At 36.7% G+C, this 18,413-nt stretch overlaps 1 protein-coding gene across 1 annotated transcript in view; it reads left to right on the top strand.

Annotated features, from left to right (window-relative positions):
- The first annotated feature begins 1,526 nt into the window (after positions 1-1,526).
- LOC306862438 (transmembrane protein 132D-like) overlaps positions 1,527-18,413 on the top strand; it is a 28,194-nt gene continuing 11,307 nt past the window's right edge. Inside the window, exons 1-5 of the mRNA XM_079405245.1 lie at positions 1,527-1,893; positions 4,841-5,702; positions 12,790-12,936; positions 14,999-15,173; positions 18,116-18,259. Of these exons, the coding sequence (XP_079261371.1) occupies positions 1,848-1,893; positions 4,841-5,702; positions 12,790-12,936; positions 14,999-15,173; positions 18,116-18,259 (1,374 nt within the window). The 5' untranslated portion in view covers positions 1,527-1,847. The remainder of the gene's footprint in view (positions 1,894-4,840; positions 5,703-12,789; positions 12,937-14,998; positions 15,174-18,115; positions 18,260-18,413) is intronic.

Below are 18,413 nucleotides of genomic sequence, written 5' to 3'. Positions count from 1 at the left end.
TTTGCATTAAAGGTTGGTACCGTGTGTGTCCTTGCAGAGGAATTTGTGGCACTTATCAAAGAGCAGGACATAAAATCCTGCTTCGTACTGGCGAAAGATGCCATCAAGTACTAAAGAGCAGCAAAGGTACAGGTCATACTGTGTGTTCTGACTGACAGGAGATTGATGACGCTCCCTTTAGTGAGATCTTCTTTAGTCAGAAATCACAGAGTGTTTAGTGATTCACATTGACTCTGAATATAAAGTGAAAAGCTGAAGTATATCTCTTGGGGAATGTGTCATAATGATGCATTAACTTCTACCAGAGATATTTCAATATGTGACTAAAGCTATATGAAAAATAGTTGTCACACTGGTAAGTTGTCTCAAGGCCTATATATCAGTGACCATAAGGGTTTGATTTAAACATCCAGTTTCCCATAGCAGTGGTTTTTGTATGTTAAATTAAAAAAAATAAGGTTCAAAAGTTTTTATATATTTTAAAAACCAATTTATATATACACAAGGATTTAAAAACACTACAATGTGTTTTGTCAAAGACAGTTGTTGTCAGTTCAATCTTCAAAATGCTGTTCATGGTTTTCTCTCTCATGTTATTTAATAGGCAATACTCTTGTGGCCTACTGTTCAAGTCCCTTAACAGAGTGTATATAGCATGGGTGTATTTATAGGGCATATAAAAATAGCTCATATACAAAATAGCTCCAGTAATAACCAGAATGTCATGACTAACGTGACAATTTGGCTGTTTAATGCCAGCCAGGATCCCTCATGCAGTGTTTTAAAAAATGCCCTGTCACTGCAAAAGCGTTAACTGCATTTTTTTAACTCCCTGAGAAACAATGGAAATGTTAAAACTTAAGGTATGTGTCCACAGCATACATCAATTTACTTTCACTGGAGTAAAAAGTATGAGGCTCGCCACATTTAGCAAAAGAGCACTTATCCTTTATTTTGATTAAGTCAAAGCGAACTATAAGTTTTTTTTTATGTCACGCTGGGCTGTCTTTTTAGTAAATGTCCAGTTTTTCTGTGTGTAGCTGAAGTGTATTTCCAGACAAATGATTGCTTACGACAGTTTGTCCGTCAACAGGGGACGCTTGCGCGCTACACCGCAGCACTCTGAAGACACTGAAGTGTTTGTAAACTACATCATTATAACTATAGTTGAACAATTATACGGACACAAAGTTGAAGTAATAAAATACTATTTAGATACCTTTTTTCGTATACCTCATATTTTACACTTGATCTTTTACACAACCATATTATTACCATGCAACAATTGACTATTTTGCTTATATTCCTTCACGTGTTTCATAAGTATCCTACACATTGCAGAGATTGTTAGTCGATTGAAATCATCTGATGCTCATTTAAGGGTCAAGTTCAAGTTAATATCACTGGTATTGCTGGTTGTCTGTCCACATGACAGTGACAGGCAAGATTGAGCGGCTTCAGGACAACATAAAGCGCACATTTCATTTGCTGAGGATTATGCTTGTGACATCTAATCGTTCAGACTCAGATGAATGTGAGGGGTCCAGAAACAGCAGCACGTGAATCGTGTCAGCGCTCAGTTTTAACTTTAACTTTTTTATTTTTATTTGTGTATTTTGCTACTCATGTGATCAAGTTTGAGCCCGCTGTGTGCAATGACAACTGATCTTACTTTTAGTGTCATGTGAGGGCACCATGTTCACTTTCTTTCTTTGATTTGTAAAATTATTTTTAAAGTTCACTTCATTTTTTTTCTTGTTTTTGATGTTATTTCTTTTTAAAGGAATGCATTAGAGGAATAAAGTAATTTAGGCTCCAGTTTGGACTTGTTTGTACAAACGAGCACAATGTTGCTGATGGTTATAGCGGTGTGCTGTATATCCTGTGCTGAAGGTAAGTCATTCCTCTCGTAACCGTCATTTCCTGCTGTTGGGCATTTCTAATTTCATATCAATTTAATATAATATCCTGAATCACACTATCCGGGTATAGATGGACCGTATTGCAGTTGTTTGGCCACAAATAGGCATGTCTTCTCTTTTTATCATGAATGATTTCAGAATCTACTGTATTAGTATGAGCTGAAAGACCTGTGAAGATGTTTGCATTAATCTCAGTTATTTGCATATTTAAATTGTAACCTGTTTTGTGAACTTTATAGGAAGTAACTTTTTGTATGAGCACTTAAGCAAGCATCATTAATAAATAAATGTTTTTTTTATATATTATTCATATGGCTATTAAGATTGCTTTGCATTCAAAGTAAATATAGATTTAATTGCAATTTGCTTGTATAATTACTTGCAGAATGCAAATAGCTGCTTATGTGATTATTTAATTGTGGAATTAAAACTTTATCACAGTTGTTTTGAAGTCTATGCTATGGTTTTTAATAGTGAAACTGTGAGGAGGGAATTTTTCTCAAATCAGCTTTATTCATATTGAATAAAACCATACTTGGAAAGCTCCTAATTTGGAAATGATATGCTGTGGAGTTTTTAGAAATGCCAAAAGCAGCCATTTAAAAATTTGAGCGTCTGACAATTAGGCTTGTCATCAGTGCAGAGGCTCAGTCCTAGTTTGAGCTGTGCAAACTCAGTCATGTTTGGCCTAATGTTCTTAGACACTGCACAGACAGTAGTCCATTTTTACCCTCGGGCTCAGCCATTAACCTACTTTAAAACATCACTTTCACGCATGAAATTCTGATATGCAAATATATTGTTTATTTGACTCCTACTGTATTCTTTTCTATACAAGTCAATAGGATGCCAGTAGGAATAATCATCAAATTGATTAGCACCCTGATGCTTGATAGGCAAAGATAACCTGTGCAACAGACTGGAAATTAAAGGTCAAACATAAAGTATCAGTTTAAATGTATTTCAGGTTTATAATGCTTTAAATGTCCTGTTGTGGACTCTGCTCACTGCCCTAACCTTATTTACACATGCTATTTTTTAACTGGAAGTTGATCACCTTCAAGTGCCGTCCTGGGAGTTGTGTATAATCTACTTACAGAGGCTGCATAAAACTATTCTAGGTACACATATCAGGTGTTTAAGATCAAATGCAAGCAGATAAAACTGCCTTGCAAGCCCAAGAAAAAAACAAAAAGTGCAAAAAATGAAACACTCTCTCTGGTTACTTCTTAGTTAGCCCTTTTTTTTATCACTGAACATTTTATTTTGCACTTTGGCATGTACATAAAATATTTTGTAGTTTATTAAATTACATATTTTTAAATACAGTGCGCCGGTTCTTTTAGAGTATGAAACAACAATGGCTATACTACACAAAATTGGGTCGCTTTGACAATTATCTGTCCTGCGACAGATGGGTTTGACTCAACTCTACTTAGATTAAAAGAAAATGGAGTGTGAAAAATCAGATCAATTGAAAATTCAATAAAAAAAAACGATGAAATCATTTTTATAGTATAGTGGGATACCCTATATAATGCAAACACAACATGTGCATTATTTCAGGAAAATGTATATTCAAATATAAACAAATATAATCAAGTTTTCTCAGGCTGCTGTTGCCTTACTTGAAGGATTTTCTTTTAGGAATAGCAATCACATTCACGTGTCAGTATGACACATGGACCGGCATTTGACAAACTCCTCCAAAAACACACAGCATGTCAAGATCAATGTTCAGCTTTTCAATGCTGCACTTTAGCAATCAGAAGGTAATGTAGCCCTTGCAGCCTGTCAGTAGGTAAAGGTTAGAGCATCTCTCCCAGATGAGTGATTTGACAAGCTGCTTGTCCGGACACACAGTACACCTGATCAGAGTGATGTTGAATATTTTTGCCTCCCCCTGTGTTGCTTTATTCCAAATCATCCAGCACCAAGAGGGGAAATGTTGTGTTTTGTGCTATTGAAGTAGCAAAAAGATTTTGTGGGCTTGACATCTATGGAAATTATTTCTGAAAAGATTATAGACTAGCACATTGGGGAGAATTTCAAACGGCAACAGAATGATGGGTTTTTGCTGACAGGTTTAGACCAATCATGATTTTTTTAAACTGACTTTGAATGAGGAAGGAACGCCATCTAGCAAATGACTTCTCTGAAATACAACTCTGCAGTGTAGAAATAGCAAGAGCACTGAGGTATAGCTGTCTAGAACATACAAAACACTTTTGATAGCATATTTACCAAGCATAATGTTCTGTGAAAGTAACCTTGCCTTTACAGTGTTTTTGAATGAAAGGTTTTATTAGTACAGATTCCTATAGAACAAACATAGTCATTCACAACTAGAGGGCTGTGATTCAAAAAATGCATTGGAGTTGGAGACAGGAATAAAATGCAAATAATAAAATGCAACTAACAGTTTAATAATGCATAATTATGATAGTAAAATATGTGTGCTTTTAAATTAGTGTAGACAATATCCCATATGCATTTTTTTCCCTAAAAGATGTATCCAATTAAACTTTTTTTATTATTTTTTTTATTCAAGTTCATTTGAATAGGTGCATGCCAACGTAGGCAGGTTGTGTGATATGCTCTCATCCTCCAAACCCATTACGAAAGCTATGCAAGTTATAAGAATATACTTCTTTATATGGCCTTAAATGCAATGAAGACAATCTCAATGTTTTTGTGCAGCACATTTTTGGCTGCCAAGAGCATAAATCCATTGAAATGGTGTTGGGTCGCTACTTGATGTCCCTGAAACAAAACCACTAATTTGAAAAATGCACTATAGGGGCCATTAGGGTTATATGATGTGTACCACATTTACTGGAAATTGCATTAATACTTTATAATCTCTCATACTTATGCTTTATTATGCTTAATCTAATTTGATCTGTTTCGTCCTCAAGGAATGAAGGTTGTGGAGTTGTCAGATGACCCAAGGTCCATGTCCCCTCTCGCTGTTCTTCCAAGTGTGAACTATCAAATCATCAATGCAGACTACCTCCTCCTCAGAGACACCAGGCAGGACGTAATGGACAACTCCAGCCTGCGGGCACAAAGGCAACCTTTCATCCTCACTGGACTCAGTGGCCAGCCAGCCATTAATGTCAGCTATGGTCCCATGTCTTTGGAGCAGTCTATATCACTGCATATGATCCACACTGGCCCCAGAATCCGACCGTTTATACTGGCCCGTCAAGTACGTTCTTCTATGCCTGCCCTGTATGTGTTGTTTTATGCAACCGGTAATAGGGACGATATGATGCAAAACATCCCAGGACAGGATGAAGGAGGGTACCTTTGTGTTACAGCATACGCCTTCTGGGAATACAGGGAGGTCAGGGAAAGCTGCTCCATCTCGGCAGATGGTGGCTTCTGCTTGGTGCACCTGAAGCCTGAGCCAGCCTGGTTCAACCCTGGAGGTGGCAGGTCGAGCTGGGAGCAGAGAGGTGATCAAAGAGGAAATGTTGCTGAACTTTACTACCAGATCAGACCCAGTCCCAGTGGTCAGTGTGTCCCACAAGAGAGCAAGATAAGAAGGGGTCCACAGCATGGTGACCTGGGACGGCAGATCTATGGAACCTCTATGAAGAGGATTGGGACTGTGAACCTCCTGCGATCACCTCCTGGAAACCCCACATTTATGCGATTACGTCTCGGAGGAGCCGTCATCATCCAGACGTCCTCGAAACCACTGAAGACCACAGACACTGCTACTTTCTATGTGTTTCTATCAAGCACATCACCAGTTGAACATTTTATACTAAGGTAGGTTGATTTTATGGTTTCTTATCTGCCACTTTTGCTTCAAGGGATAGTTACCTAAAAATCATTTACTCACCCTCATGTCTTTCCAAACCTGTTTGACTTTCTTTGTTTTTAATACAAAAGAACATATTTAAAAAAATTGTTTTTGGCCGTACAGTAGAAATCAATGGGGTCCAAAACAACATTTACATTTTTTGGTGAACTATCCCTTTAATGAGAGTAGATTCACTTTAAAGTAAATACGATTGCTACAAAATATAGCATAAACAAGTGTCTGGTAGATCTAACCTGACTTTCGGTGCTATAATCATTTCACATGCTGCTTATCTGGAAGTCTGCAAAAAATCTGTACACATAATGCCGTGCTGAGAAATTGGATTTACTCTGTTCAGGATTATATGGTTTTTTCAGAAGGCACAACAAATGTCAACTGTTTTCCTGGAAGAGACTTTTGGTCAGGCCAAAATAAGATGAAGAGGAGGTGCGTTGGGAATTGAGATAACAGCGACCCATTTGGAATAGAAGTGTGGCATGGAGCCAACAGATGTGTCAAAAGCTCAAGAAGCTTAGTGCGAATTTAACAAGTATGCAACACTACAGTCATGCCACTTCATAGCTGAGAGAATGTAATGGTCCCACTCAGTATACAGATTATTGAAATGCAATAACGTTGTGCCGGCTCAATTTACTTTTCCAACTGGAGGAGTTTCAAAGGCACTCTTCCATAAATGGCAAAATAATGGGGAAATTATTTGGCAGCATTCATTTCTTAACATTGCATTGTTTGTGCGGCTTCTCTCCACATAAATAATGCATCAACTTAATGGAGCAAGAAAACAAATACCAAATAACTACTTGAGTCCTTTGGGCAGAAGTGAACATATTACAGCGAGAGCTCTATCGTACAAAAACACACAGTGCAATCAGTTTTTTCTAAGTCTCAACCCACAGCAATGGAGAAAGAACACATAAATGAGTGAAATTGGATTTATAGGCATGTTTTGGACCAAAGGTATTGTTCTTTCCTGTATTGGCGAAGCTGTTCTTTTTCTTAGAAGTTTGTTTGCGGTTGTTTTGAAGGCAAATGAAACTGTGGGGGAACATGTCCATAAGAACTGATGAGGTAAATTGTATTCTGACCCATATTGTAAACCAATAGTCAAAATCCCAGAATAGTTTAATTTAGACCATCTAAATTAAACTATTCTGGGATTTTGACTATTGGTTTACAATATGGGTCAGAATACAATTTACCTCAACAGTTTAGAGTGGGGATAGATTTTTGTCTATTCCCTAAAGTGATTTGACTCTCTTTGGACAATATGGATAGACTGATTTAAGATTTTGATTTGTGTTGATAATTTTGGGAAGCTGAGGAAGCCTGTTTGTGATCTGAGATATACATTTGACCGGCAGCTGAGCCCCATATGCCACCTGAGCCCCCAATATCCTCGCGGCCCTCCACTCGGCTCTGATAGGGTTTACTTTGCCCCCGGCCCCAGCTCAAATGGACATTCGCTTTCAGTGTTAGCAGTAAAGTGAGGTGAAGGCTGGTATCCCAAAGAGATTGATTTTATCCAGGGAAAAATCTCTGCCCCACTTCACTACTCTCTCCAAGATTGAGTCCAGACCCCTGAGGTTATGATAGATAATCCACACACTGATTGAAAATTAGTGAAGTCTTTAACCCTTCAGAAATCTGCTCTCTTTTCATCAGAAAGTTATTTCAGATGGAGGCTGCCTGGACTACATAGACTATGAAGTGCCCTGTGACTTGTATAGTGCATTAGACAAAAAAGAAAATTAATATAGAAAAGAACATGTTGACATAGTTTATGAAGAACTTAGAGAATTTAGCAAGAACTTAGTGATATAGTCTTTTGTTCTTTGCTTATTATTTATATAATTTGAATATATAAATATTATATTATATAATATATATTATATACTGTAAATATTATATAATATTATTTGCTTATAATTTGATAATATATATTAGATTATATTCATTATATAATAGATATATGAAAAGTATGATGTTATTCTATTCTGCTCCTTTACAGATTATTAATGTACATTTAATCATAATATTATGATATAAAACATTTTGTTTTATTGATATATTTGGACTAACTATGATCTGTTAAGCATTATATAATATTTGTATTATGATTTTTTTATTAAAGAATAATATTAAATGATTCTACTACTCTACTGGTTAACAGATCATTAATGTACATGTATAGATAGAAATGTTTTGTATTATTCATATATTCGAATAGACACAAACTATTCATTTGCCAATATGAGAATTAATATTTCATGTTATACTACTTATTAAAGTTATGAATTCTATTCAGTTCAATTTTATTCTGTTCTATTTTCTATACTTCATCCTGCAGGCAGCACCACGCAGCCACACATCAATATTCGTCCGTCTTTGATTTTGTGTCAGAGATTTATTCCATCAAGATCCTCATTATAGATTTGACAGAATTCTTTTGCCACTCATGCATACAGTGTTTCTTCCTCTGGCAGACAAAAACAGAACACACTCACAGACTCTCTCTCGCTCTCTCTCTCTCTCTCTCTCTCTCTCTCTCTCTGTATTGCAATTTATTTTTTTCTGTCTCTTATTTTCCTCTCACGCTTTCATTGTTTCTCTGGAATTAAAAATGTTTGGATTATCCAATTGAGGGTTTCATTTGTCTCTAAAAATTGCACGTCTGCTCTGAAGATGATGACGATACAAAATGGGTCAAGACAGACTCTGATCCCTCTCCCTTGAGTCCCAGGGATTGTTAGACACTATCCCAGAGATCTGTGCGATGTGAACTGATACCAGCCGTGATATCGTGTATTTCTTTTCAATACCAGATAAAAGCCCATCACGTGTGTGTTTATCGCATCAAACATTCTGGGAAATAATCATTAAAATGCACATCTGCATGTGTCATTTAATGCACAGGCTCATTGTGCACATCGCTAATGAACCATCTGAGATCCGCTGCATGAAAATCTGTTGTTTTTGTGTGGCGTGAAACAGAGAAAAAAAAAGATGGATGAGGGGTTACCGAAAGATAATGCAGTGTGTCACAATGCTGTCAGCCGCGCTCATTTTACTTCTCCCACCGTGACCTGTTTCCTCTCTGGCCACGCTTCCCAAGACGCCTGACTCCAGCACATGTCTGGGAGATTCTCACGTGGCAAGATTCCATGGTCTCTAAGTCCCATCAGTGAAGAGGAGGGACCGGCGAACTGTCTGGCTGGTGGATAAAGCCAAGAGATATGGGAGGGGAAAAAAAGAGGAGAAAATAAGCATTTGGCTCTGTCTTTAAACTGAATGGTGGACATGTGGTTATGTTGGCCCAAGCCAAAGGAGACAGAGAGATTAAATTCTCCAGTGCTGCATACTCTGTCTACACCCTTGATAAATACAACATTGTTAAATGTCCAATCGCTCTTTCTGCAATAGAGATTGAGCCAAGATTTAAAACTGGCAAGTGAAACAGGGAATTGAGAGCCATGCCGACTGACCTCAACCCATGGTTAGCAGGTCCTATGAGCAGGATTTAAAAGCTGTCAATTATATCTTCTTCTACTGCCATTAGCGAGTTTGTACATGTTGTTTGTTTGTTTGTTTTTTTATTTATTTATTTTTTACAAATGTGGCCCACAAGTCAGGTTGAATGGAAAGAGATGTCAGCGCAGATGGGCTTGGGATGTGTTTGTTGATTTTCTATCCATCAGAGGACAGGTGAACGTTTTCCACCTCAACCTTTCGATGTGCAGGTCAGCGTCTTTAACAAACATGCCCTCTAGCAAACATTCAGTCAGTACTGGACATGTTCATTGTATCATACATGGTGAGCATGTTTGTGTGTTTTTCCTTTAAGTATTGCCCACAGGCAGTCATACAGTAAATACTGAGCTTCTTGCTTAAAATTGTACATGTCCAGTAGCCTGTGATTAGTCTAATTTCCATCTGTTTCCTTTTGACTATTTAAGTCTAGTCCAGTTTGTACAGTAGTTCATTCTGGTCAAGAAACACCCACTTAGAGCAAAGTTTTGTTTGTGATGCATGAGAAGCAACCAATCACAGTTTAGGGGAAGATAATAAACCAGCGTGGTCACAATTTGTGCTTATGTGCGCAGACTTTGTAATCAGAATTTTTGTCCATCCAAAATTATTAAGTTGTTTCATAAATATAATTCAAAAGGTGAAGCCAAATATACAGGTGCATCTCAGAAAATTCGAATATGGTGAAAAAGTTAATTTTTTCTTGTAACTTATTTTTTTTTAAAAGTGAAACTTTCATATATTTTAGATTCATTACATGTAAAGTAAAACATTTCAAAAGTTTTGTGTTTTAATTTTGATGATTAGAGCTTACAGCTCATGAAAGTCAAAAATCAGTATCTCAAAATATTAGAATATTTACATTTGAGTTTCAATAAATGACCATCCATACAGTATAAATTCTGGGTATTTCTTGTTCTTTGAAACCACAATAATCTGGAACACTGCTGACTTGGCAATGGTCCAGAAGACGATCATTGACACCCTCCACAAAGAGGGTAAGTCACAGAGGGTCATTACTGAAAGGGGTGGCTGTTCAAGGAGTGCTGTATCAAAGCATATTAAATGCAAAGTTGACTGGAAGGAAGAAATTAGGTAGGAAAATGTGCACAAGCAACAGGGATGACCGCAAGCTTGAGAATACTGTCAAGCAAAGCTGATTCAAACACTTGGGAGAGCTTCACAAGGAGTGGATTGAAGCTGGAGTCAGTGCATCAAGAGTAACCACGCTCAGACGTCTTCAGGAAAAGGGCTACCAAGCCACTTCTGAACCAGAGACAACACCAGAAGCATCTTACCTTAGCTAAGGAGAAAAAGAACTGGACTGTTGCTCAGTGGTGCAAAGTCCTCTTTTCAGATAAAAGTAAATTTTGTTTTGTATTTGGAAATCAAGGTCTGAAGTCTGGAGGAAGACTGGAGAGGATCCAAGAATCCAAGCTGCTTTAAGTCCAGTGTGAAATTTCCGAAGTCAATGATGATTTGGTGTGCTGTGACATCTGCTGGTGTTGGTCCATTGTGTTTTATCAAGTCCAAAGTCAATGCAGCCATCTACCGGGAGATTTTAGAGCACTTTATGCTTCCATCTGCTGACAAGCTTTATGGAGATGCTGATTTCCTTTTCCAGCAGGACTTTAGCACCTGCCCACAGTGCCAAAACCACTTCCAAGTACTTTGCTGACCATGTTGGCTGGCCAATCAAGCACAGTAATATCATGGTCAGCAAGTGCTTTGCTGACCATGATATTACTGTGCTTGATTGGCCAGCCAACATGCCTGACCTGAACCCCATATGGAATCTATGGAATATCTTCAAGAGAAAGATGAGAAACAGTCGATCCAACAATACAGACGAGCTGAAGGCTCAATAGTACCTCAGCAGAGCCACAGGCTGATCGCTTCCATGCCACACCTCACCAGTGTTGGGGGTAATGCATTACAAGTAGCACGAGTTACGTAATAATATTACTTTTTTCAAGTAACTAGTAAAGTAGCGCATTACTTTTTAATTTACAAGAAAATTACAGTTAATAAATATCGCAAAAAAACAGATTTAGTATTCTTCAAAATTAATTAAAACAGTGTAATGCAAAGTCAGAATATGACGCAAACCTGCAATAATTAAATGTTAAACAACACAAATGTATATAATCCCATTATTATTAACCAAAGTCTTTGCTGCTGACATTTGATAATCCAGTTCCACCATACTAATAAGCAAAAATGACTTTAGATAAACTAACAATTGTGCTTCATTGTTTTTTTTATTGCTGAAGAGTGTTGAACCTTCTTCTCCTGTGTTCTACTGTACAGACACTTTTTATATTAAAAACAAACGAATCAAGCCCTGCTCATATTTAAAAAGTAATGCGAAAGTAACGCAAAAGAAACATAACGCATTACTTTCCATAAAAAGTAGCTAAGTAACGTAATTAGTCTCCGTTTTAGGGAGTAACGCAATATTGTAATGTATTACTTTTAAAAGTAACTTTCCCCAACACTGCACCTCACTGATGCTGGTATTTGTGCTAAAGAAGCCCCGACCAAGTATTGAGTGCATAAATGAACATACTTTAAAGAACTTGAACTTTTCTGCTTTGCAAATCCTTTTTTTGATTGATCTTAGGAAATATTCTAATATTTTGAGATACTGATTTTTGACTTTCATGAGCTGTAAACTCTAATCATCAGTTAAAAGAAAAAAACGTTTGAAATGTTTGAAATGTCTTTATATGTAATGAATCTAAAATAAATGAAAGTTTCACTTTTTGAAACAAGCTACAAGAAAAAATGAACTTTTTCACCATATTTTCTGAGCTGCACCTGTACATTTTTTCTTGTGGATGTTGAGATTATGTGTTCATTTGCACATCAAATCTTTAAAATTATGCTAACCAAATTTAGTTATTTTGTCCTTAAGTTCAATTAAGTAAGATTAAATTTGTTAAGCAATGATGCATTCAAGTGATCAAAAGTTACATTTAATAAAGACATTAAAAATGTTACAAAAGATTTGTCTTTCAAACAAATGCTGTTAATAGTCAAATGCTATTTGAACTTTTTTCCGTTAAAGAATTCAGAAAAAAACAGTTTTGAACGTTAATAATAATAAAACGTAAGAATATTTCTTGAGCACCTAATTAGCATATTGGAATGATTTCTAAAGGATCATGTGACACTGATTACTGGAGTGATGGCTGCTGAAAATGACATCTTTTTCAATATAAATATAAAAACGCAGAAAAGGGTTATTTTAAATTGTGAGAATTTTTCACAATATTTTTTACAGTATTTTTTTAAAATAAAAATAAATGCAACCTTGTTGAGCATGAGACTTCTTACTGACACACTTGAATGGATGTGTATATTATCTGTGCTTTTGTAAATCCAACAAGCACCAGCCAATGTTTGTGTGCAGTATGCTTCAGGTGGTCAGTCAGCAGACTGTAGGCGTCCGCCTGAGACCTTTCCACTGATGTCATCTGTCTGTTTGTTTGTTCCTTTCCACAGAGCCACATCAAGAAAAGGCATGTCATTCAGCACAGCCAGACCCAGTGACGCGAACCTGTGGGACATCACTCTGGAACCTGGGAAAGGAAGTGATGCCCAAACCATCTCTGTGACCTGCCAGAAGAAAAGCACATTTACTAGCAAAAGGCAAGCCTTTGCTGTATCATCTCTCATTGTTCTTAGAATACACTGAACCGCAGACTCTCTCTAGTTCACATTTCATTGCTAAAAAGCTTTTTCTGCCCTTGCAGATCACCAGATGTGGTCTGTTTCCTCTGAAACCACGAGAATTAAGTGACAGATTGCAAAATAATTTTTTGACAGAGAAAAACAACCTTCTAATTTTTTCCCCCCGCCTCATTGTTCAAGTACTAACAGATGTTCACACAACCTGTTCGCCTTTTGCTGTATGGTATTTTGAATGAAAATGAAAGACATCTTTTTCTGGTTATAAAGTATAAAGGTGCAGGTAAACCGCATTTACCCTGTACAGACACTTATTAAGCACAGAAAGCAGCTCTCCACAGAAAAACTCGCCACTTTTCGATTTCATTATTAATGGCACAAATCAATATCTTTCCATCACCTCAGCTGCATGTATCCATAGAAAACATACAACTCCTCCGCTGTTATTAAGAAGAATGAGCTCTTAGTTCATATTACCTATGTGCATCTAAGCTGGGGAGCGACTGGCTTGGTTTTCATATAAAGAGTTTTGAGTTTTTCTGGATCCTATTCAAATGTGTCTTGAAAACTGTGAGCATCTTGTTAATAAGAGCCTCCATCTGGGTGTCATATTTCTTTTGGTCTCATCGGCTCTTGTTCAGTGTCCATGGCAATGACTTGTATCCTTGTATCCTAGATTTACAGGAAGCAAAAGTAATATTGAGTTATTACATTTAAATTTAAGTTTTGTGGCTTTTATTCCATGTATTTTAACTCTGAAGTCATCTAGTGTACTTGTACAGGTTGGCAAATTAATTAAAAAAAGCACATATGCTTGTAAAAAGTTTGAGGCTGATGTTTTTTTTAAGTGTTTTTAAGTGTTCAGTGTTTTTTTAAGAGTTTGTCACATGGTCTTTTAGAATGCATTCTAAAATGCTGATTTGGTGAAACATTTCTTATTATTCTATTCTTTATGATCAAGAAACATTTATTATTATCAGTGTTGAAAATGCTGCTGCATAGTATTTTTGGAAACCATTATACTTTTTTCAGAATTCTTTGAAAAATAGAAATTTCAAAAAGAATTATAAATTTCTTTACTGTCTCTTTTAATCAAATGAATGTATCCTTGTTGAATAAAATTAATTTCTTTAAAAAATCTTACTGAGCCCAAACTTTTAAATAGTGATGAAGTAAAATTATTGATGACCCATCTTACACTTGCATATATAGCAGTTTGGTGCAATCAGATACTCTTAAAAATGAGAAACCACATAATAGCACCTGTCTCTGACTAGCATTAGCAAGTAGCAAATCATGAATGAGATGTAAACTAAAGGCCACTGGCTATTTTTAAAGGGACAAACCCTTGCCATAACTACTTCTTCAACAGGACATGAGTACAGGATCAAGTTGTTTCACTTGTTCACTGAATCATGTTAAGACAGTGATTATATTGTCTTTTGTATCTTCCCGAGTGCTTCTCTCAGCTCGCTTCTTTCCGTGTTTTACAGTGACGACTCAGTGCATCAGTGTGTTAGACCAGCTTAAAGACCAGCATGTTCCACAAGATTAGAGCAGGGATCTCCACATTAACCAGTGAAGAGCCAAACCGAGAGGTTAACGCTATGCTGGGAAGCACTTAGCACAGTATAGTGATGATGGGTCATGACTTTTCACCCCTTATCCTTTAACAGTGGTCTTGGCAGCAAAAATCAGATTGCATCATTTAAGACAAAATAGTATAAAGATTTGCAGAGTTTTGAACCAAATCTCTAAGGATCTGCCCACTCTGGAAAAGCTTTTTCTATATCACAGGCACTAACTTTTCTGATGCTTTCAAAGCTTCCTTTTACATGAGAGCTTCAGCATGCCGTATACAACTGCACGAACCGTAAGAACTTGTATAAAAGTTTGATTTCTGTTAGTTATATAAAAGCACTTTATCAAAGCAAGTTCCAGCTGAAAGACGCGGGGGAGCGTCAATTTAAGTCAATTGTTGCAGAGATTGAGATGTGACTGTGTCCTGATGTTGTGTTTACAGAGGTCTTCTGGAGGTCTTGCAGCTGGACTTTGAGACAGAGGAGCAGAGTGATCAGTTAGAGAGCCAGGTGATCACGTGGCGACTAGAGCTGCCTGGAAACATGATCCGGGATGAAGGAACCATGAGGATTTACACCATTCAGAGAGACTATGTGGGAATAGCACCACTGATCACGGTTGGGAATGTTTGTTTTTACTTTTAATCACATGGAACTATTCATTTCAAACCAAAGTTCACCCCCCAAAAAAAGGAAAATTCTGCCACTACTCACTCTCTCTCTCTCTCTCTCTCTCTCTCTCTCTCTCTCTATATATATACAGTGGCATGCAAAAGTTTGGGAACCCCTTGCAGAATCTGTGAAAATGTGAATAATTTTAACAAAATAAGAGAGATCATACAAAATGCATGTTATTTTTTATTTAGTACTGTCCTGAGTAAGATATTTTAAATAAAAGATGTTTACATTTAGTCCACAAGACAAAAAAATTGCTGAAATGATTAAAATAACCCCATTCAAAAGTTTGGGAACCCTTGGTTCTTACTACTGTGTGTGGTTACCTGGATGATCTACGACTGTTGTTTTGTTTTGTGATGGTTGTTCATGAGTCCCTTGTTTGTTCTGAACAGTTAAGCTGAGCACTGTTCTTCAGAAAAATCCTCCAGGTCCTGCAGAATCTTCAGTTTTCCAGCATCTTTTGCATATTTGAATCCTTTCCAGCAGTGACTGTATGATTTTGAGATCTATCTTTTCACACCGAGGACAATTGAGGGACTCAAACACAACAATTAAAAAAGGTTCAAACATTCACTGATGCTCCAGAAGGAAACACGATGCATTAAGAGCCGGGGGGTGAAAACTTTTTGAATTTGAAGATCAAGGTAAATTGTACTTAATTTGTCTTCTGGGAGACATGCAAGTAGCTTCTGTTGCTTCCGAAGGGCAGATCTAAATGGAAAAAAAATGGAAAAATTTGGACATCTTCATTCTGTTCAAAAGTTTTCACCCCCGGCTCTTAATGTTCGAAATAAAAAATAACATGCATTTTGTATGATCTCTCTTATTTTGTTAAAATTATTCACATTTTCACAGATTCTGCAAGGGGTTCCCAAACTTTTGCATGCCACTGTATATATATATATATATATATATACAGTTGAGGTCAAAAGTATACATCCCCCTTTCAGAATCTGCAAAATGTTTGGAAAGATCTGCATAAAAATCATTAAAATTCTTTCTTTCGGGTAGAACAAAGTGTCATTTGGAAATGTAATTTGGTAAATAAATGACAGAATTAATCCTTTGACTATAAAGCTACATTGACAGCTCTTATACATGATTTATGTGTCTTTGTTCTGTCTGTGTTTTTGTGAGTGTATATGTGTGTTAATTGTCCTGAGGCGCTGTGCCACTTCTTTTGCCCTTTGATCTCTTCCTCCCGTCCACTACCATTGGTCAAACTACTGCAGAATTTGCCCTGACATTCATTTTATGCGGACACTCACGTAATTCCCAAAGCCATCCACATGCATCCCTTTAGTACAAGTTCACCGGCACCCATTAAAATATAATAATAGAGCTTTTTATCATGTAACTGTTTAAGACAAATAAAGCAAAAAGAGATTGTGACAATTCATTGATATCAAGCGTTCATTATGAGCTAGCTGCCAGATTTGTTTATTGGAACAGTCTATTTCACAGCATGACCCTGTCCCTGAAATAACACCGGTATAAGAGTGTGAGATTTTGCCGGTAACTTTCTCAATCACAGTCAGCATCTGTTGTGTTGCATTTGGAGGATTCTCGAGGACATCTGTTGGGCCTAGATGTTAAATCTACGCTCAAACCTAATCATCCTAGTGTGTTCGTCAAGATAATCATTAGGGTATTAAACTCAGACAGAGAGCGTCTGATCCACGATTGTTGCTTTACATTTTTGACCTGTTTAAGCTTTTACTCACCACCAAACTGAGATACTTCATAGGAGCTTATTAGACGACGAGAGTGCTTGTTCTAAGTATTAGCCTGCTTTGTTTACAGTTCGTCATGTTTCTTCCATATGTACATACCTCTGTGTTAATTAGAGATGGGACACTATGAGATGTATTAGTGTGATAGAATAGTTTTAAAATTTTTAATTGATATTTTTAGTGTGGATAATTTAATTAGTGTGCTATTTGTTTGCACAGTAAAACTCTGAAAATTCTCTTTAAATTCATCTCCTTTAAAGCACCACCACTGCAGCAATATACATTCTGTTGGAAGTTTTTGGCTGTTCTCTTCAGGACCCAACAAGGATTGTTTTTGCTGTCTAGTTGGGCCAGTAGTTCCGACTTTTCTACCCTGCCAAAATGTGCTTGGCCCAAACAAAAAAGGGTTCTATTTTATATTTAGAAATATTAAGATTTTCAATAAATGTTGTTTTCTTTACAAAATTTTGTTGGAAAACACTTGCATATGTGACCCTGGACCACAAAACCAGTCATAAGGTAAATTTTTTTAAATTGAGCCGAATAAATAAGCTTTTCACTGATGTATGATTTGTTAGTATATGACAATATTTGGAAATCTGGAATCTGAGGGTGCAAAAAATATAGATATTGAGAAAATCGCCTTTAAAGTTGTCTAAATGAATTCTTAGCAATGCATTTTACTAATCAAAAATTAAGTTTTAATATATTTACGGTAGGGAATTTACAAAATATCTTCAAGGAACATGATCTTTACTTAATATCCTAATGATTTTTGGCATAAAAGAAAAATCGATCAATTTGACCCATATAATGTATTTTTGGCTATTGCTACAAATATACATATGCTACTTATGACTGGTTTTGTGGTCCAGGGTCACATATGATGTTAAACAATAAACATTACTGGTTGGTATGTAGCTTTCATCAGATTCTTATAGATGCGTTGAGTCATATTATGTTTGTCAATTCACAAACATAATATATGTTAGCCAGCTAGATCACATTATCTTGGTAAAATTCAGGGGAATATGCAACAGAAATGTAGAATACATTTAAATTTGAAACTTTTATCCTTGGCAATTTTGAAAATGTAGTTTTCCACATCTTTAGTGCTAAATGAGTGCTGTTTGTTGTGCTTTTTTCCAGGATACGGAGCTCCTCAACACGGCCGTGCTGACTGGTAAGAGGGTTTCTGTGCCTGTGAAAATTTTGGGAGTTGAGGCTGATGGCTCCATCACAGACATCACTAACTCATCTCGCTGCAGGTCTTCAGACCAGGATGTCCTGAAGGTAATGTATGTCAAGGTCATGCCACTTTGGCAGCTTCGGCAATCTCACACTCTGTGTGCTTCCTATTAGCAGCCTTACTCTACTTCTGAATGACTTGTCTATCAGAACTGGAAGAGCACAGGAGAGAGGGATCAGGGAATTTGGCTTAGATGAA

The sequence above is a fragment of the Barbus barbus genome, assembly GCF_936440315.1.
Source record: "Barbus barbus genome assembly, chromosome: 43".
NCBI lineage: Eukaryota > Metazoa > Chordata > Actinopteri > Cypriniformes > Cyprinidae > Barbus > Barbus barbus.
This window is presented reverse-complemented; position numbering and strand designations above follow the sequence as displayed.